Source organism: Carassius carassius, chromosome 42 (genome assembly GCF_963082965.1).
Source record: "Carassius carassius chromosome 42, fCarCar2.1, whole genome shotgun sequence".
Lineage (NCBI taxonomy): Eukaryota > Metazoa > Chordata > Actinopteri > Cypriniformes > Cyprinidae > Carassius > Carassius carassius.
In genome coordinates this window covers 2,645,773-2,668,581 of record NC_081796.1, presented here as the reverse complement: position 1 = coordinate 2,668,581, position 22,809 = coordinate 2,645,773, and the positions used below count along the sequence as shown (strand labels likewise).

The 22,809-nt window shown below is 36.7% G+C and overlaps 1 protein-coding gene across 1 annotated transcript; it reads left to right on the top strand.

Moving 5' to 3' along the window:
* Positions 1-21: 21 nt before the first annotated feature.
* On the top strand, positions 22-21,363 carry LOC132124137 (cullin-2-like). Its single transcript, XM_059534991.1, has 21 exons — positions 22-104; positions 1,278-1,419; positions 2,087-2,189; positions 2,263-2,357; positions 3,120-3,225; positions 3,392-3,474; positions 4,371-4,467; positions 5,036-5,146; positions 8,551-8,713; positions 8,832-8,956; positions 9,076-9,183; positions 12,325-12,384; positions 12,513-12,641; positions 14,426-14,512; positions 14,705-14,857; positions 15,564-15,641; positions 15,800-15,866; positions 18,044-18,246; positions 18,364-18,465; positions 18,543-18,659; positions 20,671-21,363. Exons 2-21 carry the CDS (start codon positions 1,301-1,303, stop codon positions 20,800-20,802), a joined length of 2,238 nt encoding a protein of 745 aa, XP_059390974.1. The 5' UTR covers positions 22-104; positions 1,278-1,300; the 3' UTR covers positions 20,803-21,363.
* Positions 21,364-22,809: the final 1,446 nt, after the last annotated feature.

Below are 22,809 nucleotides of genomic sequence, written 5' to 3'. Positions count from 1 at the left end.
AGCGACACACCGAGCCGAGGACAACGCACCCGGAGCCGCCCGACCCCCGGAGACGCCCGACCCCCGGAGACCCGCCGCTCAGCAGGGCTTCCTCCCGACCCCAGGTGTGCGTGTGACCCGGGGCGCTCGAGTTAGCTCCGGCGCTAGCTGCTAACACTGTCTCTGTCAGACACACACTCGGGCTTGTTTACTTCACACACGGCTCTTATGAAACAGATTCAGTTCACCAGCTGCCTCTGTGTCCCGTTCGGGTGTATCAGGAGGCCTCTGCAGGTCTGGGGTGACTCTGTTTGAGATCAAGTGTCTGTGATGGGGATCTGCTTCGGCTAATCATGGAGATATTTCTGTGTTCATCAGCTGACAGTTATACTCAGATGTGTTTTGACAGCTGTGACACTGAGGTTAAGTTCATCTGTACTGATCTCTCTGTGTTATGACAGTCAGTTACTCTAATACAGTTACGTTAGACACTAGTGAGAACGGAGAGGTTATATATATATATATATATATATATATATATATATATATATATATATATATATATATATATAAATATATGTGTGTGTGTGTGGGTATTTATATGGAAATAAACACTGAAAATCCATTTACAAAAATCTGAATCCATTCAGTTCATCTTTCAGAAGTTCTGGAAACGCATGGATGTTATTTATATACTGTTATCTTATTTATTTATGGGTCAAAGACGAGACAAACACAACTAATTCAACTGACAAAAGTGATTTACGCCAATAAAGTGTCTACTTTAATATATAGAATATTATTTGTCAAAATCAGTGAAATAATGTTCCATCGTTATTCAGCGTGTTTATGTAAACCTGAAACAGCATGGAAAAAAGTGAACAAAAAGTGAACAAAATTGAAAGTTGTATTAAACTTAAAACCCCTTTTCGTCTTTGACCTTTATATTATTAATTAGCTTAGTTTATTTTTAGTTTAAGATTTTGAATTTATTTATTTATAAACATTTTTTATGTGCTTTTCTCTGATATTCAGCTTTTAGTTTATTTCAGTTCTACTTTTAGTAAATTTAGTACTTCGATTACAATTAATTTGGCTTCGTTTACATTTTTTGTTCTACTTTTCAATATTTTTAGTTGAGCACTGAAGAAAGCATGAGCTGAAACAGTTTTTAAGACTTTTTTTGCCCTTTTATCACCTTGCAGATGTTAAAATAAAGTATTTTTTGTGATAAACCCTTGTCAGTTAGAATGCTATAATGAATTGACTGTCGGTGTGTTTCTGTGTCTTTCCCTCAGATAAAGCCGAAGCCACACGCACCATGTCATTAAAGCCGCGGGTGGTGGACTTCGACGAGACGTGGAACAAGCTCCTGACGACGATCCGAGCGGTCGTGATGCTGGATTACGTGGAGAGAGCGACGTGGAACGACCGCTTCTCGTATCCTACTCCCGTGTACACACACACCTGTCCCCATTCAGATCATGTGCTGTCTAACTATTGCTTCCTTGTTTTTTTATCTCCCTTTTTTAAAATATATTTTAAGAGCATGCAAAGCCATATTTGTTGGTTTTTAACCACTTTATATATACACCACCAATTAAAAGTTTGAGGTGAGTAAAATTTCTAAAGAAATGCATAGTCAGTAAAGACGCATTAAATTGATCAAAAGTGACATTAATAATGTTACAGAAGGTCTCTGTTTCAAATAAATGCTCTTTTGAACTTTCTATTAACCAAAGATAAATAAAATGCATCACAGTTTCCACAAAAACATGAAGCGCCACGACTGTTTTCAACATTGATAATAATCAGAAATGTTTCTTGAATCATCATCATCATGATTTCTGAAGATCGTGTGACACTGAAGACTGATGAAGCAATGATGCTGGAAATACAGCGGAGCATCACAGAAATAAATTACAGTTTAACACATGTTCACATAGAAAACAGTTCTTTTAAATTATAATATTTCCGATCAAATAAATAGGTGCTTGGTGAACATAAGAGAGACCTCGCTTCGCATCACGTCTTATTGACCCCAAACTTATAAATAGTAGTGTAACGTCATGTGTCCTGCATTAAATCTCCTTGACGTGAGCTTTAGGGACATCTATGCGCTGTGTGTGGCGTATCCAGAGCCTTTAGGGGAAAGACTGTACTCTGAGACGAAGGTGTTTCTGGAGAATCACGTGTGTCAGCTGTTCAAGGTGAGACCGGTTGACGCTCAGGGATCGAGTCAGTGTCACTACGGTGTGACTGTGATGTGTGTGTGTCTTTCAGAGAGTCCTGGAGTCGGAGGAGAAGGTTCTGGTGATGTATCACAGACACTGGGAGGAATACAGCAAAGGTGCTGAGTACATGGACTGCTTGTACAGGTGAGTTTAAACAGACTGCACTTTACTTCCCTTCAGGTCGTTCCTATCCAAACCTTCTTTCCTCCGTTGAGCACAAAAGAAGATATTTTGAAGATTGTGTGTAACCAAACAGTTGCTAGTAGCCAGTGATGTGCACATAAATACTTTGAGAACTGTTTGGCGTAGTTTTTTTTGTATTCAAATGAGAAGAGAAGGTTTGGAACAACGTTCATTAACCATTATTTTATTTCATTTATTTTCTTTTTTATGCATGGTTGTTGTTGTTCTTTCAGAAGTTTGGGGTCTGTAACATTTTTTGAAAGAAGTCTATTCTGCTCACAAAGACGAAAACAAAACAAAACAACAACAGAAAAACAGTAGTAGTGTGAATAACTACTGCTAATTGAAATATCTTCTTCTCTAGTAATTTATTCCTGTGATGCTCCGCTGTATTTTCAGCATCATTCCTCCAGTCTTCAGTGTCACATGATCTTCAGAAATCAGAATAATATACTGATTTGCTTTTGTAACAAGGTAAAAGTTTTTACTGTCACTTTTGTTCAAGTCAATAAAAGTGTTGGTTTCTTTAAACTAGTCTGACGTAACTGACCCCAAACTTTTGTTAATCTAGTTTTGTGCACATTTGATGGAACAGACGAGATATTAACCCCTTATCTGAACCCCATCACTGAAAACAAGCAGATTGATTTGACGTCACCTGTGGCTTTATTGTGCATCACAAACTCAACTTCAGTGACCTGATGTTCCCTGTTTTACCCACAGGTACCTCAACACACAGTTTATTAAGAAGAACAAGCTGACCGAAGCAGACCTGCAGTACGGATACGGAGGAGTGGATATGAATGAGCCCTTAATGGAAATCGGAGAGGTATGCATGGTTTCATCAGGAACGCAGCACACTTCAGTGCCGTGTGTGTTTGCAGTGTCTTAAGACACAAGCTGTTGAGCAGACTGGATGTTGAGCCATGCACACATGTTTATTCTTTCCTGAACAGTGTAATGGTTCATAATTGATGTTTTGGTTGTGTTTTCAGCTCGCTCTTGACATGTGGCGTAAGTTAATGATTGAGCCGCTTCAGCCGCTGCTGATCGGGATGCTTCTGAAAGAGATCAAGAAGTAAGTCACACCTGAAGACTGAAGGAAATACATGCAATGTTTTTATTTCTTTCAATACAATTTGTAATAAAAAAAATAAAAAAAAAGATAAAATTTCAGCAGAAAATAAAATGAAAAATTTGACTCTAACTTGAAATATTATATTTTATTTTGTTTTTATCAACCAATTTAATTGTTTCATCTATTTTAAGACTTTGGATCATCATCTTAACACTAAGGTCTAGTAATGAATTATGGAAAATATTAATTAGTACAGTAGCTCAAACAAGTGCTGCTTATGTATTTGGTAGTTGTTATTGTGTATTAATGAAAAAAGCATTTACGGTTTGGTTTAAGGATTTTTTTCTGCTGGTTTGGTCGTGCCAGTGGTTCAGATTTGTACTTGAACTAGCCCTGCTAATACAAAAAATACAATTGACTCATGTTATCTTTTAGTCCAATAAATAAGCTTATATGGCACAAATTTCCAGTTATATTTAGCAAAAACTACTATCCTAACAAATATGAAGGTCAAACATTATGAAAGACAAGTGAACAGACAGTATATAAGAACAAATGATCAAACTGCAAGCAATAGCACAATTGAAAATAGAGCACAATGACAGAGATGAAATCATGCTTTATGAAAAACAGCAGACGATACAGCATTTCAATCATTTCACCGGTTTCTGCTGTTAACAAAGCAGAGCTGCACTTATGAACACTAATATGCGTTATACAGAGACGAGATGAAAAGAAAACTTCTCTAAAGACGGTTTCACGCAGAGATACATTCATCAAATCCCCCAAATCAATATCAGTATTTTCTCCTCTTTGCATTCAGCGTCTCTTATATTCCAGTAGACACTGTTTGAGAAAGCATTTGCAGATGTATTCAGTTTGGATGTTGTTTCCAGCGACCGATGTGGGGAGGACCCCAATCAGAAAGTAATCCACGGGGTTATCAACTCCTTTGTTCATGTTGAACAGTACAAGAAAAAGTTTCCTCTAAAGGTGAGTGTCTCTGTCTGGATGCTTTTTATACGTCACCTTTTGTTGTGCAAACATGAAACTTCAGTAATTTGTAGGAAAATGTAAATGTCTTTGCTTTTTTGTACACTACTGTACTATCCAAAAGTTTAGGGTCAGCAAGATTTTTAATAGTTTTTTGGAAGGCAAAGCCGTTTTAATTTAGCATGGATGCATTAAATCAATCAAAAGTGACAGTGAATGTGTTTATAACGAATAATGGTTTCCATAAAAATACTAAGCAGTTTTCAACATTGATAATAATAAATGTTTCATAAGCAGTAAATCATCATATTAGAATGATTTCTGAAGATCATGTGACACTGAAGACTAGAGAAATGATGCTTTGACTGATTTTATAGAAATATATGACATATTAAAATATACTCAACTTAAATAGAGTTACTGTATTTGTGATCTATTAAATGCAGTCTTGGTGAGCCTTACAAAAACATGAAAACATCTTTCCGACCACAGACATTTGTGTACTTATTTGCATGTCTGTCAGCAATCATGCATCTCATTTGGAGGCCACACCCCTTTCCCCCCTCAGTTTTATCAGGAAGTCTTTGAGGGGCCGTTCCTGACAAAAACCGGAGAGTATTACAAACAGGAAGCCTCCAATCTCCTGCAGGAGTCCAACTGCTCCCAGTACATGGAGAAGGTGAGATGCTGTGACCACAGCTTAGCCTTGTACATTTAGATCATTTACTTTAATGGCGCCGCACATGGCTGCTTCAGTGCTTGGCTCTCCAGTGTTTGTACTGTTTTTGTTCGTTTTTCCTGTTTTTTGTTTAACAAACACGATCAGTTTCACCAGGGATGAACTGCTGAACATTCGGCAGAACACACCACATGATATTTTTCCGGATTTCTATTATACAGACGTTTTACTGAACATTGTTATCGGTGGAGCAGCGGCGCTGATCAAGCGCTTCAGGACGCGCAGACGGGGAAAGCGAGCGGGAGCGCTCGTCAGACTCAGGAAGCGCGGATTTCGAACGCCGTTGCCTAGCATCCATCTGGCAAATCTCCGCTCTCTACCCAACAAAACGGACGAACTCCTTCTGCTCTCTCGGACAAATAAGGATTTCTCTCACTCTGCTGCTCTGTTTCTCACGGAAACCTGGCTGAATGACGCCATACCGGACAGCGCACTCCATCTGCCGGGCTTTCAGCTGTTCAGAGCGGACCGCGAAGCAGAATCAACGGGGAAATCGCGCGGCGGCGGGACATGCTTTTACATCAATGAACGGTAGTGTACAGATGTAACTGTATTAAAGAAGATATGCTGTCCTGATCTAGAAACGCAGTTTATCAACTGCAAGCCGTTCTATTCGCCGCGGGAGTTTCACTCGTTCATTCTGGTTAGTGTTTACATTCCACCTCAAGCGCATGTGAGCTCAGCTTTACAGAAACTCGCTGATCAGATCACAGACACAGAACAACAACACCCGGACTCTGTTTTAATCATTCTTGGGGACTTTAATAAAGCCAATCTCTCCCGTGAACTGCCAAAATACAGACAGCATGTTACCTGTCCCACCAGAGACAGTAATATACTGGATCACTGTTACACCACAATAAAGGATGCATATCACTCTGTTCCACGAGCAGCTTTGGGACGTTCTGATCACTGTCTGGTTCATCTTTTACCGACCTACAAGCAGAAACTTAAATCTGCTAAACCTGTAGTAAAGACTGTGAAGAGATGGACCAGCGAAACAGAGCAGGATTTACAATCTTGTTTTGACATCACAGACTGGAGCGTTTTTGAAGCTGCTACCACCGATCTGGACGAGCTCACAGAGACTGTAACATCCTATATTAGTTTCTGTGAGGATATATGCATTCCTACCAGGACTTATTTAACATTCAACAATGATAAGCCATGGTTTACAGTAAAACTCAGACACCTTCGTCAGGCCAAAGAGGATGCCTACAGAAATGGGGACAGGGTCTTGTACAATCAGGCCAGGAACACACTGAACAAAGAGATTAGAGCGGCTAAAAAGACCTACGCTAAAAAGTTGGAAGACCAGTTTACTTCCAACAACTCTACTTCAGTTTGGAGAGGACTGAGAGCCATCACAAACTACAAGACACCATCCCCTTGCACTGAGGCTAATCAACGACTTGCTAACGACCTGAATGAGTTTTATTGTAGATTTGAAACCCCCAACACCCACTCTGACCATCTCCCTACACAACCATTAACACCTCCTGCAATCCCCCTCTCCATACCTCCTGCTCTTCAAATCTGTGAAGATGATGTGCGCCAGGTCTTCAAGAAAAACAAAAGAAGAAAAGCACCAGGCCCAGATGGCGTTACACCAGCCTGTCTGAAAACCTGTGCTGACCAGCTGGCCCCCATCTTTTCACAGATCTTCAACAGATCTCTGGAGTTGTGTGAAGTGCCTTCCTGCCTCAAACGCTCAACCATAATCCCCATTCCAAAGAAACCCAAGATGACAGGACTTAACGACTACAGACCTGTGGCTCTAACGTCTGTCGTCATGAAGTCGTTTGAAAAACTGGTTCTGGCTTATCTGAAGGACATCACTGGACCCTTACTGGACCCCCTGCAGTTTGCGTACCGAGCAAACAGGTCCGTGGATGATGCAATCAACATGGCATTGCACTTCATCCTGCAACATCTGGACAAAACAGGGACTTATGTGAGGATCCTGTTTGTGGACTTTAGTTCGGCTTTCAACACCATCATCCCAACAACCCTCCAGACCAAACTGACCCAGCTCTCTGTTCCTAGCTCTATCTGTCTGTGGATCACCAGCTTTCTGACAGATAGGCAACAGTTAGTGAGACTGGGGAAATTCATGTCAAACAGCTGCTCCACCAACACTGGTGCCCCTCAGGGATGTGTTCTCTCCCCTCTGCTCTTCTCCCTGTACACCAACGACTGCACCTCTAAAGACCCCTCTGTCAAGCTCCTGAAGTTTGCAGACGACACTACAGTCATCGGCCTCATCCAGGACGGTGACGAGTCTGCTTACAGACAGGAGGTTGAGCAGCTGGCTGTCTGGTGCAGTCTTAACAACCTGGAGCTGAACACGCTCAAAACAGTGGAGATGACTGTGGACTTTAGGAGAAACCCCCCTGCACTTTCCCCACTCACCATCATGAACAGCACTGTGGCTGCAGTGGAGTCATTCAGATTCCTGGGAACCACCATCTCTCAGGACCTGAAGTGGGACAATCACATTGGCTCCATTGTGAAAAAAGCCCAACAAAGGTTGTACTTCCTTCGCCAGCTGAGGAAGTTTAACCTGCCACAGGAGCTGCTGAAACAGTTCTACTCAGCCGTCATTGAGTCAGTCTTGTGTACTTCAATTACTGTCTGGTTTGGTTCAGCTACAAAATCAGATATCAGAAGACTACAGAGAACTGTTCGGACTGCCGAAAGGATTATTGGTGCTCCCCTGCCCACCCTCCAAGAACTGTACACATCCAGAGTGAGGAAAAGGACTCAGAAAATCACTCTGGATCCCTCACATCCAAGTCACCCCATCTTTGAACTTTTGCCATCTGGCCGGCGCCTCAGAGCCGCAAATACAAGAACAGCAAGGCACAAGAATAGTTTCTTCCCCCAGGCAATCTACCTCATGAACAGTTAAATGTTTCCCACTTAAACTTATGCAAAAATGTGCAATATCCTTATATTTATTTGTTACCCCTCCATCCTAGAACATTCCTGCATCTCACTCAATCCTATTCCATTATCATTTATAGCACAATTGTTTATACACTTATTTATTTGCCAATTTGTAAATCTCCTGTAAATTTTTTTATTTTTTTTTATTTTTTTGTCTGTGTGTTGTTGTCTCTGTTTACTGGAAGCTTATGTCACTAAAACAAATTCCTTGTATGCGCAAGCATACTTGGCAATAAAGCTCTTTCTGATTCTGATTCTGATTTAACAAGGTCTCTGAGTTTATTGGGTCATTCAGTCCATTTCACACATTGCTGGTTGATGTCTAGCTTTATTGTGATCTTAAAGAGGCTAAATCGTCTCCGCTGGCCAGTGGTTGATGCTCTCTGATCCGGCAGGTTATAGGCCGGTTGAAAGACGAGGAGGTGAGGTGTCGGAAGTATCTGCACCCCAGCTCGTACGCCAAAGTCATCCATGAATGTCAGCAGAGGATGGTGGCCGATCACCTGCAGTTCCTGCACGGAGAGTGTCAGAATATCATCAGACAGGAGAAGAGAGACGGTCAGCGCTTTAGCCGCACTTATACCCAGTCTGAACGTTCACTTGTGGCTCATGGGTTCATGTTTGTATGCATGCGTCTCATAACTGCAGGACGTCCTGATGGTCTGTTTGGTTTCAGATATGGCGAATATGTACACGCTGCTTCGAGCCGTGTCCAGCGGCTTACCTCACATGATCCACGAGCTCCAGGTCCACATCCACGACGAGGGTCTCCGAGCCACCAGTAACCTCTCTCAGGAAAACGTGAGTGTCCAGGGTTATGGGTAAAAATACTTTGAGTCTAAAAGCAGTGTGTAGCTATAAAAACGGCTTGTTTGTACATAGCAGTAATTGCAAGTTTTCCTCTGATGTGTGTCCTGCAGATGCCAACGCAGTTTGTGGAGTCAGTGTTGGAGGTTCACAGTAAATTTGTCCAGTTGATTAACACAGTGTTGAATGGGGACCAACACTTCATGAGTGCGCTTGATAAGGTACTGTCACATTTCAACACAGTTTATAAAGGATTTACTTGTGTATCTACAAACATTTAGACACTCACTCATTACTCTTTTCCATATTTCAGAACGATAGGAGATACATCAGTACTCTGAAATAATACAAATGCAATTATGGAATTTTTAAAATAACCTGATATAGGGCTGGGCGATATATTGAATATTAGCGATACTATCGGAGTAATTTTGACGACGATGTACAATTTGAATATATCGGGAATATCGAATATTTCAAATTCAAGCATACTTTCCCAAAAGAACGCGCCGAATGTCCAAAAAAGGAACCTGTAACTGCTGACTGCTCTACGCCCCTCTACTACGAGAGCTTTAATGATAGCGGTTGCCAGATAACAAGAGTTTAAATCTCCGAATCAGAGCTCCACTGTTACAAGGATACATTTTCTGCCAGGTGTTTGCTTATTTTAAGCAATCTGGCAACCACGCGCACGTGCTCACTCCTCATTGCGGAAGAGCCGCTGACGATGATCTGAAAACACTAACAAGCTGGAATGGAGCGATCTAATGAAAGCGTCGTTCAGCCGGTCTGTGTTCTGTCGTGAGATCTCAACTGTATTGTTTGCATTTGTGATCGCAAAATAAATGCACTTACTCGACCGCTGATGTTTGAATAGAGAAACATAGGCTATGGCCATTTGGAATTACTATTGGGGAATTTCACTGATATGTTTACCAGTTTCCATAATATAGACAGAGAGAATGCAAAAGTCTTTGGTATTCATTTATATATATTTATATATAAGAAATAGCTATGTGCTTCAGCAACTAGCTCCCCATCTAAGAGGGGTTTTTAGTGTCAGTAAGAACATAGTTTCATGCCACAGAGCTTCTCTTAAAACCACAGACAGTTGACAGACTTGTGTTCTTAGCTTAAAAACTTGTTAAAAAATTAAAATAAAATACTTATCCCAGTTGCATAGTTTAAATTGTGAATTGCATGCACTGAAAAGTTGACAGAATGCACTTTCTGTAACTGTTACTTAATTTGCACTGCTTCAGTTACATATAGGCCTACATGTATTCATTTAATAAAAAGCAGTAAGTGATCTCTTGGTGTAGATTTTTTAACTGCTTAAATTAGCTGTTTAATCTAAATGTTTTTTTGTTTTGTTTTTTATGGGCAAAGGAAAATCATGTTTTATTTTTTATTATTTAAATGCAAACATATAGAGATATATATCGAATATCGTAAAAAATTTGACAATATCAAGATATCATTTTTTTTTGTATATCGCCCAGCCCTAACCTGATATAATATAATAGTAAAAATATAATTTGAAACAAATGCAAATGGAAATCATTAATATATGATATAATGTAATCTAATAAATTACATGATGGTAAAAGCGTCAATATTTTGAAACAATACAATGGAATTATATATAATATAATGTAATGTAATTTATTATAATGATATAATAAAAGTAAAAGGAAAAACATCATTACTTTGAAACAAATGCAATAGCAAATAATATAATATAATATAATATAATATAATATAATATAATATAATATAATATAATATAATATAATATAATATAATATAATATAAATGATAGTAGAAGCATCAATATTTTGAAACAATACAAATGTTTTTTTGAAATTATTTATATGTAATGTAATTTGATATGTAATGTAATATAATATGATTATAGAAACATCATTACTTTAAAACAAATGCAAATGAAAATCATTAATATATAATGTAATATAAAATAATATAATGTAATATAATATAATATAATATATAAAAATAGAGTGGAATGAGCGCGCAGCGGCGGAGATGCACGAGCTTGTCGAGTGAATATACAGTTCATCACTGGAAAATTTGTAGTTTGGTCAGATATGTCAAAAACAAGTAAAACAATGCACAAGTTACTAAACAGTAGAGAGAGAGAGAGCATGCTTGTGCACTTCTGTTGTGCGATCTTTGATGTTCACTCACTTAGCACACGCATTTGGATTAAAACTAAATCGTACAAAAAAAAGACAATTTATAGGGGCATTCACTATAAACATCATTTATTTTCAACCTTAGTCATACATGACTTTCTGGCGAGGGTGAATCTAGCAGCCTGTGTGTAATGCACTCGGCTGTACATTACTACTATCTCTATCATTCTGCACCAGTACAAATACATGGACGCATTGCGCGTTTTCGATTTCTATTTGTGAAAAATTATCACAGGAGATTTATAACGAGTGGTTTCCTGCATTATTACAGCAAAGTGCGTCAGTAAAACTGATACAAATTTGGGACTAAAAATTATTCAGGCCTGGGGAAAAAATGTAAGTTCAGGTTTGCATGAAGCTGGATGACAGCATGCCCATAAGACTAAAGGCTGTCATTAAGGCTAAGGGTTGCCTGAGTAAGTATTGAAAGTTGTGTAAATATTGTCATACTAACAGCTGTCTGAATAATTTTTGGTTGATTATAATCCATTACATACCTTTCTATGAAAGTTATCTAACATTATCAAGATGAATTTGGTCTGACACAGTTTGACTTTGAGTTCTTGTCATATTTTATTATCATCTTCTAAACTATAGAGGATAAACTGTGATAATGTCAAATGTTGAAGGTGTCTGAATAAATTTAGGTTTGACTGTATCTATTTAATAAATTAAGTGAGCCAGCTAACATTATACATACTCTTTTGGTTTCTGTACCAAACATTTAAAAAATGTACAAATGCAATAAAAATATCGGTATCGGCAAGTACCAAAAATAAAAGTATCGGTATCGGGCGAGTACTGGAAAAGGTGTTATCGGTGCATCCCATATAATATAATATAATATAATATAATATAATATAATATAATATAATATAATATAATATAATATAATATAATATAATATAATATAATATAATATAATATAATATAATATAATATAATATAATATAATGATATGTAATATAATAATATATATAAAAATATTGTTGAATCCATACTTAACCCTGCATCACTCTTCTGTCTTTAGTCCAGTAGAGGGTGTCTGGGATTCATGAGGCTTCGGCCTCGGATTCATGTGGTTTTTAGAAACACTGTTTTGAGTTTGTGGTTTGTGATTTTTTTTTTTTGCTCATTTCCCTCCAGGCCTTGACTTCAGTAGTGAACTACAGAGAGCCCAAATCCATCTGCAAAGCGCCTGAGCTGGTGTGTAATCACTGTTTATCCTCAGCTACTGCCAGTGTTAGATCAGGATGACTAAATAAACTCTGAATGAAGGTAATGAACATTAACACTGTTCTTTTTCTGCCTGTGTTTCTTGTGCTGTGGCACAGCTGGCCAAGTACTGTGACAATCTGCTGAAGAAATCTGCGAAAGGAATGACAGAGAATGAAGTGGAGGACAAACTGACCAGCTTCATCACGGTCTTCAAATACATCGACGACAAAGATGTGTTTCAGAAGGTGAAGCCATGACTTGATTTATCTATATAGTAGAAGGAGAACAAAAATCAGTTGGCTGGTTTTAGCTGGTCTTCTTGTGACCATGGCTTTAGCTTTTTTTATAAGTTTGGTTTTCGAATGCAAGCTAAAAGATATTGGCCCAACATTTTGATATGTCCTGTCCCATTAGATCATGTTTTCACAATGTGCAAGAAATATGTTAAAATATGTTGAAACAAGTCAGGAACATGTTAAAAGATGTTAACAGCATGCTAGCAATGTGTTACAACATGTTAGCAGTAAAAATGTGAATACAATAGCTAACAACATGTAAAAAACAAAATGTAAGCATGTGTTATAACATGCTAAAACATGCTAATGTGTTAAAACATATTAGCATTGGTGTGTTAGCAATGTTTTAAAACTTACTAGCAGTGTGCTAGCAACATGTCGAACAATGTTAGCAAAATGCTAAAACAGGTTATGAACATGTTACAACGTGTTTACAACATTCTAGCAGTATCCTAACATGTTAAACTGTTGGCAAACTGCTAAAATATGTTAGCAGTGTGTTAACATTTTTAAACATTAGCAAAGCTTTAAAACATAAGCACATTATGAAAATGCTAAAGCATGATAGAAACATGATAAAACATGGTAAAACATTGTAGCGTGTAAAACGTGTTAAAACATGTTAGGAATTTACTAAAACATTCGAGCAGTGCTAAAACCTTTTAGCAGCATGTTATCAACATTTTAAAAGATATTAAAAACTTATGAAAAACATGTTAGTAATGTTAAAACATTAGCACATTAAAACATGGTATAAACATTTTAATAACATTAAAAGTAATGTGCTAAAACATTCTAGCAGCATGTTAACAACACAAACATGTTAACAATATGCTCAAACAACCGTTGATGAACATGCTAAAACATGGTAGAAACATGATTAAAAACATGCTAAAACATGGTAGAAACATGATTAAAAACATGCTAAAACATGGTAGAAAAATGATTAAAAACATGCTAAAACATGGTAGAAACATGATTAAAAACATGCTAAAACATGGTAGAAACATGATTAAAAACATGCTAAAACATGGTAGAAACATGATTAAAAACATGCTAAAACATGGTAGAAACATGATTAAAAACATGCTAAAACATTATAGCAATGTGTTAACATGTTAGCAGCATTGTGCTAAAACATTCTGCAGTGCTAAAACGTGTTAGCAGCATGTAATCAACATTTCGGAAGATCTTAGAAACTTGTTGAAATACATGTTAGTAATGTTAAAACATTAGCACATGTCTTTTAAAACATGGTATAAACATTCTAACAATGTAAAACATGTTAAAACATTTCAGCAGCATGTTAACAACATGTTAACAAAATGCTAAAACATTTACAGTTTATGAACATGCTAAAAGATGCTAGAAACATGTTAGGAATATGATATCATTGTGCTGGAAATGTGCTTAAGCATGTTAGAAACACGTAAAAATCATTGGTGACTGAACTGTTTTTTTGGGGGTAATGAGGTCAGAGGGGGTCTGAATGGGGTTCTGTATGTTTTCCTCTCTCTAGCTGACAGCAAATCCGTTAAACCTTAAACTTTTAAAACTATTTAAAACTTCCCGGCTAGGCTTTGTCAAGCCAACATCAAAGTTTGTCACTAAATGTGACTCAACTTTTTTCCTTTTGAGATCTTTTACATTTTGTGTCTGGTGTGGGTGGTGTTTTCAGTATTTTGTGGGTGATTTCTTGTTTTTCTCTCTTTTTAACTGTGGTTTGTTCTTAGTTTTATGCCAGAATGCTTGCAAAGAGGTTAATACATGGACTTTCATTATCCATGGACTCCGAGGAAGCCATGATCAACAAGCTGAAGGTACAGTGAGTCTCTCACACAGCAGTCTTTCTTGAAAAGTGTGTTAAAATGCTGACAGATGTGACTCATCCTCCCTAATCGAGTGTTCGCTCGCTGTGGGCGCCACAGCTTTGTCATCATGTAAGCCGCGGATGGGACTGATGATGGGTTTGTGTGATTAAAGCTCTCGTTTCCCTGCCCTTTGCCTCGCAGCAAGCGTGTGGCTATGAGTTCACGAGCAAACTGCACAGAATGTACACTGATATGAGCGTCAGCACCGACCTCAACAACAAGTTCAACAACTTTATCAAAACCCAGGAGACTGTGGTGGACCTGGGCATCAGCTTCCAGATTTATGTGTTACAGGTAAGAGAGAAGGAGAAGAAGCATTCACTGTTTTAAACAATTATTTCGCCACATAACGTCTCATAATGCTTAAGTTACAGACATGTATGTTATGTTGAGTAGTGTGTAATAACTTGTGTAAATAATCAGATTTTGTTAGATAAAACCGGCCAAAAAATAATAAAAATAAAAACCAAATTTACTGAAACAAAGTTTTTTTTTTTATTATTATGTAATGAAATCAATTGCATGATATGCCGATAAATAAAAAAATCTAATAATACATTTTATATCAATTATATTTAAATATTCAATAACTATTTCATGTCAATAATTATATAATTTATGATTAATTATATAATAATGTTATATAATATATATATATATATGTGTGTGTGTGTGTGTGTGTGTATGCTATTAATTCCAATTATATAAATAATTATAGTAATTATTTAAATAATTAAATGACATTAAATTATAAAACAAATTAAATAAATTCTGAGGTCACCACTGTTTTATCATTTCATCTATGGGAATGTTTAATGACTGTCCACATTTATATATTGAGGGATTTTGATATTTATTTCAAACCCAAAACTGTAATCCAAACACAACGGAGGTCATTGACATATAAAAGTTAATAAATGTTGATAAAACAAGGCATTGTGACTGTACCATAAGTGGGAAAGCTACAGTAATGTAAACTATGTGCGGCGTTGTGTTTCAGGCAGGAGCGTGGCCGCTCACACATGTTCCCTCGTCCACGTTTGCCATCCCGCAGGAGCTGGAGAAGAGTGTACAGATGGTAAGCTGCCCTGTCAACAAGCTCCAGAACATGAGCTGTCACGATTAGAGGCGAAGAGCAAAGCTTCCCTCATGTGCTGAGAGCTCAACATGTGAAATCCCCCTCATTTCATCATAAAAGTAGGTGTCGCTGATTGAACTGATCTCTTCTTTCTGCAGTTTGAGTTGTTTTATAACCAGCACTTCAGCGGAAGAAAGCTGACCTGGCTGCATTATCTCTGCACAGGTAAAGGCATACACTATACTTCACAAGTTTGCCATTCTTTTGTGCATTTTTTTATTGCATTATTTGCATTTTTTTCTGCATTTATTTTGACTTTATTTTATTTTGCATTAATTATATATGTATTTTTATTTTTCTTATTTTTTTTAATGTATTCCTGTAATGGCATAGCTCAATAAAAGTATTAACTTATTCTCAAACTGCCTATCAGCATTAATCAGCATTGATTGAAAACACCAATATTGTATTATTTGATGCACAAATTCTAAAAATGCTGGCAAACCAATATATGTAAATATAAGCCATGTTAATATTTTTTCACTAATTAATTGTAATTAATCACATATATCAGTATTAGCTGAGAAAGTCTCACAATTAGTTAAATAATTATATGAATTAGGAATGGAACGAATTAGGAAAACGGCCGAAAATATGTTCTAGAAATATAAGACACGCCCAGCCTTGTTGCATAGAACTGAATAAAAATAATATAATTTATATAATATAAAAGTCATATAATATAATTTTCTGTTCAATTCCATTGTTACTTTCAATATTATTGTGATTATTTTATTGCCTTGTTTTTTTAATTCAGTACTCTGTAATTAAAATTACTGAGTTAAATTAAAAAGTCTTTAAAAAATGTAATAATTATTACAAAGCATTATCATTTTCGGTTTCAGCCCAGAATTTTCATTTCGGTGCATCCCTATTTTAAATGCTTTTTACAGCAAACTGTCTTCATGTAAATGTAATTGAAATGTAATTTAAAAAAATGTATTTATACTAAATTAATTTGGAATTTGCAGATCTAGTATGTTGCATATTACATTTACTTTCATTTCCGTTTACTACACCATCTGCATTCCCGATTTTGGCGCAGAGGTAGCGGGTGTAGAGATGAGAGATAATATTTGTTGGCTGGTGCTGTGGAAGTCTGATTAGCACATGTGGTATTTCTACAAAACCAAAGCAAATCCTTGTCACGGTTCAGCAGCAAGAGTCAGATTATCACACTGAGCTGTGACAGAATATCCTGATTAATCCCTGAACACAGCAGGAGAAGAGACATACACACTACTGACAGAAGCTTTAAAACCATCACAAACACACGTGAACTAACAATCAACAGAATACATTTACACAGCATTCATTAATGTTCATGAAAACTGTTTATTTTAGCCCAGTGCATTAACTAATGTTAACAGATATTTAACTTTTGATCTTAAAATATATTATTCAATGCTGAGATGAACATTAAGATGGATTAATGCTGTAGATGTATTGGTCATATTAACTAATATCGTTAACTCATGTTAGCCTTATTGTAAAGTGTTACCTTGTATTTTTAGATAATCATTAAAGTAGATGAATATTAGGGCTGTTGATGGAGTACATTTATGTTAAATGCATTTATCGAATGAATTACATGATATGCTGACTAAAGACATAATTATAAATTGTAATTAATTGCATAAATCAGTATTAACTGAGAAAAGCTTTACAAAATAATCTATTAAAAAGTAATTAAATGAAATTAAATGTAGAAATCCTCACTATTTTGACATTAAATCTTTAACATATGAATGCTCACATTTATATAAAAGGAGATAAGTTCTAATTTTACATACAGAAGTCATTTACATGTTAAAGTCTTTAAGGTGCAGGTGCAAAAACAGCCTATTTGTAATAATGGTCAGAGAAAAGGTGGAGACAACGTCGATGTGACCCTTAAACCAGTCATCTGAAAGCTGAATAAATGATATTTCCATTGATGTATGGTTTGTTATGAGGACAATATTTGTCTGAGATACAACTATTAGAGAATCTGCAATCTGAGGGAGCAAAAAAAATCAAAATATTGAGAAAATCCTCTTTAAAGTTGTCCAAATTAACTTCTTAGCAATGCATATTACTAATCAAAACTGAAGTTTTGATATATTTACAGTAGGAAATTTACTAAATATCTTCATGGAACATAATCTTGACTTAATATCCTAATGATTTTTGGCATAAAAGAAAATCTATAATTTTGAAACATACAATGTTTTGTTGTCTATTGCTACAAATATACCCCGGAGACTTAACACTGCTTTTGTGCTCCAGGCTCACATATTATATAGATTTAAGTTAACAAAATGAATTAGTTTTATATCAGCGCTGGTTGTTGTTTCTGTCAGGCGAGGTGAAGATGAACTATCTGTCCAAGCCCTACGTGGCGGTGGTCACCACTTATCAGATGGCCGTTCTGCTGGCCTTCAACAACAGCGAGACTGTGAGCTACAAAGAGCTGCAGGACAGCACGCAGATGAACGAGAAGGAGCTCCAGAAGACCATCAGATCCCTGCTGGACGTCAAGATGATCGGCCACGACCCGCAGAAAGTAAGTCTGAGATCAGCCAGGTCTGCAAATCAGATGAGCTTCATCTGCGGCTTGACTTTTAATCAACCTGTTAATTGATGTATCATAACTAGACTCCCACTGTCTCCTTTCCTCCAGGAGGAGATCGAAGCCGAATCCACCTTTTCCCTAATCATGAGTTTCACCAGTAAAAGAACGAAGTTCAAGATCACAACATCGATGCAGAAGGACACGCCACAGGTACAGAGTCTCACGCAGATGTGATTGTGCTGTGTGTGGAGGCGTATAAACGCTGTGGTGTGATCTGTGTGCGCCAGGAGCTGGAGCAGACCAGGAGCGCCGTGGATGAAGACAGGAAAATGTATTTACAAGCTGCTATAGTCAGGATTATGAAAGCCAGGAAAGTGTTGAGACACAACGCCCTCATACAGGAGGTGAGAGGACAGATTCTACTTCACCCTTTCCCTTCATCTGTGGCTTCAGACACTTGGGGTGTGTGTGTGTGTGTTACCTGACACAGAGATCAGATAATCAGATGCGGAGAACACCGGGAAACAAATTCCAGCCCGTGCAGATCTGTGCCGATAAGAGCACATATGTCAGGAATGAGAGAGTTTGACATTGACTGCTGTCTGAACATGTCTGTGTAATGAGCTGTTACATGAGAAAACTACTAATGTACTAGACTGATTTAACTGCACACACACACACACACACAGTTTTCCCTCATAAATAGGGAACGCTGCACATGGCTGATCCTCAAAGTCAAAAAAAACATTTCTCACTTACAAAGACGATCCTCTGGATTATATGACATTATAAGAAATCACAATACAGGACTAAAATCATTCAGGTTTGGTCAAAACCGGCATACAGTGAATAGTACAGTGATGTTTATCTGCATATGTAGTTTAGAGTTGTTATTGATTAATGTTGTTGTTATAATAGATGTTGTTTGGTATTTTTAACATTAGTGAGACTTTATGGGTTCGTTTTTTTCTGAAAGTGTCAATGCAACTAAATTAAGACATTAAAACTAAAATAAAAATGTGCTATATGTCCACAAAACCAATCGTAAGGGTCAGTTTTTTTAAAATTTAGATTTATACATCATCTGAAAGCTGAATAAATCATCTCTCCATTGATGTCTGAGATATAACTATTTGCAAATCTGGAATCTGAGGGAGCAAAAACATCAAAATACTGAGAAAATCATCTTTAAAGTTGTTCAAATGAATTCTTAGCTATGCATATTAGTAATGATAATACATTTTTGATATATTAACTGTTAGGAAGTTTATAAAATATCTTCATGGAACATTTGGGTCACATGGCCTGAAAATAAGCTTCTTCATTAAATATGTTTACATTCTTATAAATTTTACATCCAAATTTTGCACTTTAATCCTGTACAGTATCAATTTGTTGTAACGAGAAACAATATGTACTCTCTTAATGAAGTTGACATCATTTCCACTCTAATATTACACAAGTCTTTAAAAATTGTTTTTGTTCTCTATGTGTTAAATACTGAAGCTCGTTCCCACCACAAGACAGAAAAAAACACTTTTTCTGTCTCGCAGATTTGAAAGTCAGAATTGTGAGATATAAACTCTCAATTTCCTTTAATATTTTTCAAGGTTATTGAATCTCACAAATTCAGAATTGTGAGAAAAACATGTAAATTGTGAGATAAAAAGTCAGATTTACAGTATTGTTCCATAAAAAAAACACAAGTAATTTGATCAAAATAAATAAATTGATCAGATTAGTCAAAGCTGTGGTAATGACATAAAACATTTTTTCAAACATTCATTTATTCATCTGTTCACAGTAAAAGAAAGAACAAACCCGTGTGAATTTGGAAACAGATTTGATTATAGTCTGTGAATTTCTGAATTCAATCAATTTAACTATGCTACTTATTAAAACAAAATAAATAAATAAAATTAAAGTGGAGATGGGTTTTGAGGGTCTGTGAAAAAAGTCAAGAGAAATATTAATATAAAAAAATTAACATTATTCATTAACATTTAAATAATTAAAAAACATTTTACCATTTACAGAATGTGGCATTATTACTCTTTCTTTCTTTCTAATCGTGCGATTAAATGTCCATTTCACTAAATGTAGTAATTTGACAGAAATTGTCATGTGTAGTAATTGTCGTGGATTATATTTAAATGTTTTTAATTAAGTATTTTCTGCTCTCCAAGTCTGCATTATTTGATCAATAAAATAAAAATAGTAATATTGTACTGAAATAGTACATTTCATATTGAAGTAACCGTATTCTGTAAAATGTCATTTATTCCTGTGATGCACTGCTGAGTTTTTATCATTACTGCTCGTGTCTTCTAACATCTGTCTTACATACTGCAGTAATGATCATACAATATGAGCGTGTGCTGTCCCTAATTCTTTTGTGTGTGCTTCTTCTTTCAGGTAATCAACCAATCCAAAGCGAGATTCAACCCGAGCATCAGCATGATCAAGAAGTGCATTGAGGTTCTTATTGACAAGCAGTACATCGAGCGAAGCCAGAGCTCTGCGGACGAATACAGCTACGTCGCTTAAAACATTCATATCATGAAAGAGAATAAAACACGCAGGACAGCGTGAACAGTAGACATGTCTTTTACTTTCGGCTCTGGCTGGCCATCGGATCGAATCGGGGACTCTGTGCCTCTTTCGTTGTTAAAAAGGGCCTCGGAGTAGCTGGACAGTCATAAAGCCCCCCATCCCGCCCCCTTCTGATTTTCTGCTGTTTACATCACCAGTGCCACGCCCAGGGCGTCTATGAAATAAGAAAATGCCTATAGCTACTCGAGCGTTAAAGGATAATACACTTGTAGACGTAATCGTACGAGAGAAAGCGAGCGAGTGAAATGCATCACATAGAGCAGAAGAGGTAAAGTGTTTGAGAAACGGACAAAAAACAACCACGCTTTCTTTTCTCACGTTGCAGTTGTTGTGTGTTTTCTTTGTTTTTTTTTTGTATGTATCAAGTTCAAAGAACTGTTGTAATAAAACCGGTATGCTGATCATTGCATTTACTTTCTAGATATAAACAAACAAACATGAGGTGACAAACACTCTTCTGCTGCTTGTCAAATAAACAAATAAAAAAACACTTTTTAGTAAAAGTTTTTAAGAGTTGACTTCATCATCAGTAATTATTAAAGGTGAACCAATTATTATTATTTATTTATTTGTTTTAGCATTTTTCTAATGGTGTGTGGGAAAGATCATGTTTAAGAGTATTAAATTAAATAAATGAGTAAATTACTTATAAATTATAGTCTGTTACTGATTACAAATTACATAATGAAAATTTAAGTCAATTTTTGGTAATAATTCTGATTACTTTTGGATTACTGTTAGATTACTTTTGACTTAGATTGTTTATAGATTTAAATGTCATTATTGTTTTTGTTTTTTGAAAGCAAAAACAAGACAAAGGCAAATAAAACATTCAATTCTTTATACATTACTCCAGGGTTTCCTAAACTGTTTTATTTGTTTACGTGCAACTTCAGAGAACAGGTGAATGTGTTGTTAAATTATTGAAATATTAACTTTAAATCTCAGGGGGGCTTTAGGTTTATACAGGTGCTAGTCATATAATTATAACATCACCAAAAAGTTGATTTATTTCACTATTTCCATTCAAAAAGTGAAACTTGTATATTATATTCATAAATTACACACAGACTGATATATTTCCAATGTTTATTTCTTTTAATTTTGATGATAACTGACAACTAAGTAAAATCCCAAATTCAGTCTCTCAGAAAATTAGAATATTGTGAAAAGGTTCAATATTAAAGACTCCTGGTGCCACACTATAATCAGCTAATTAACTCAAAACACCTCCACAGGCCTTTAAATGGTCTCTCAGTCTAGTTCTGTAGGCTACACAATCATGGGGAAGACTGCTGGCTCGACAGTTGTCCCAAAGACGACCATTGACACCTTGAACAAGGAGGGCAAGACACAAAGGGTTACTGCAAAAGAGGCTGGCTGTTCACAGAGCTCTGTGTCCAAGCAGATCAATAGAGAGGCGAAGGGAAGGAAAAGATGTGGTAGAAAAAAGTGTACAAACAATAGGGATAACCGCACCCTGGAGAGGATTGTGAAACAAAACCCATTCAAAAATGTGGGGGAGATTCACAAAGAGTGGACTGCAGCTGGAGTCAGTGCTTCAAGAACCACTACACACAGACGTATGCAAGACATGGGTTTCAGCTGTCGCATTCCTTGTGTCAAGCCACTCTTGAACAGCAGACAGCGTCAGAAGCATCTCGCTTCAAAGGACTGGACTGCTGCTGAGTGGTCCACAGTTATGTTCTTTGATGAAAGTACATTTAGCATTTCCTTTCGAAATCAGGGTCCCAGAGTCTGGAGGAAGAGAGGAGAGGCACACAGTCCACGTTGCTTGAGGTCCAGTGTAAAGTTTCCACAGTCAGTGATGGTTTGGGGTCCATGTCATCTGCTGGTGTTGGTCCACTGTGTTTTCTAAGGTCAAAGGTCAACACAGCTGTATACCAGGAAGTTTTAGAGCACTTCATGCTTCCTGCTGGT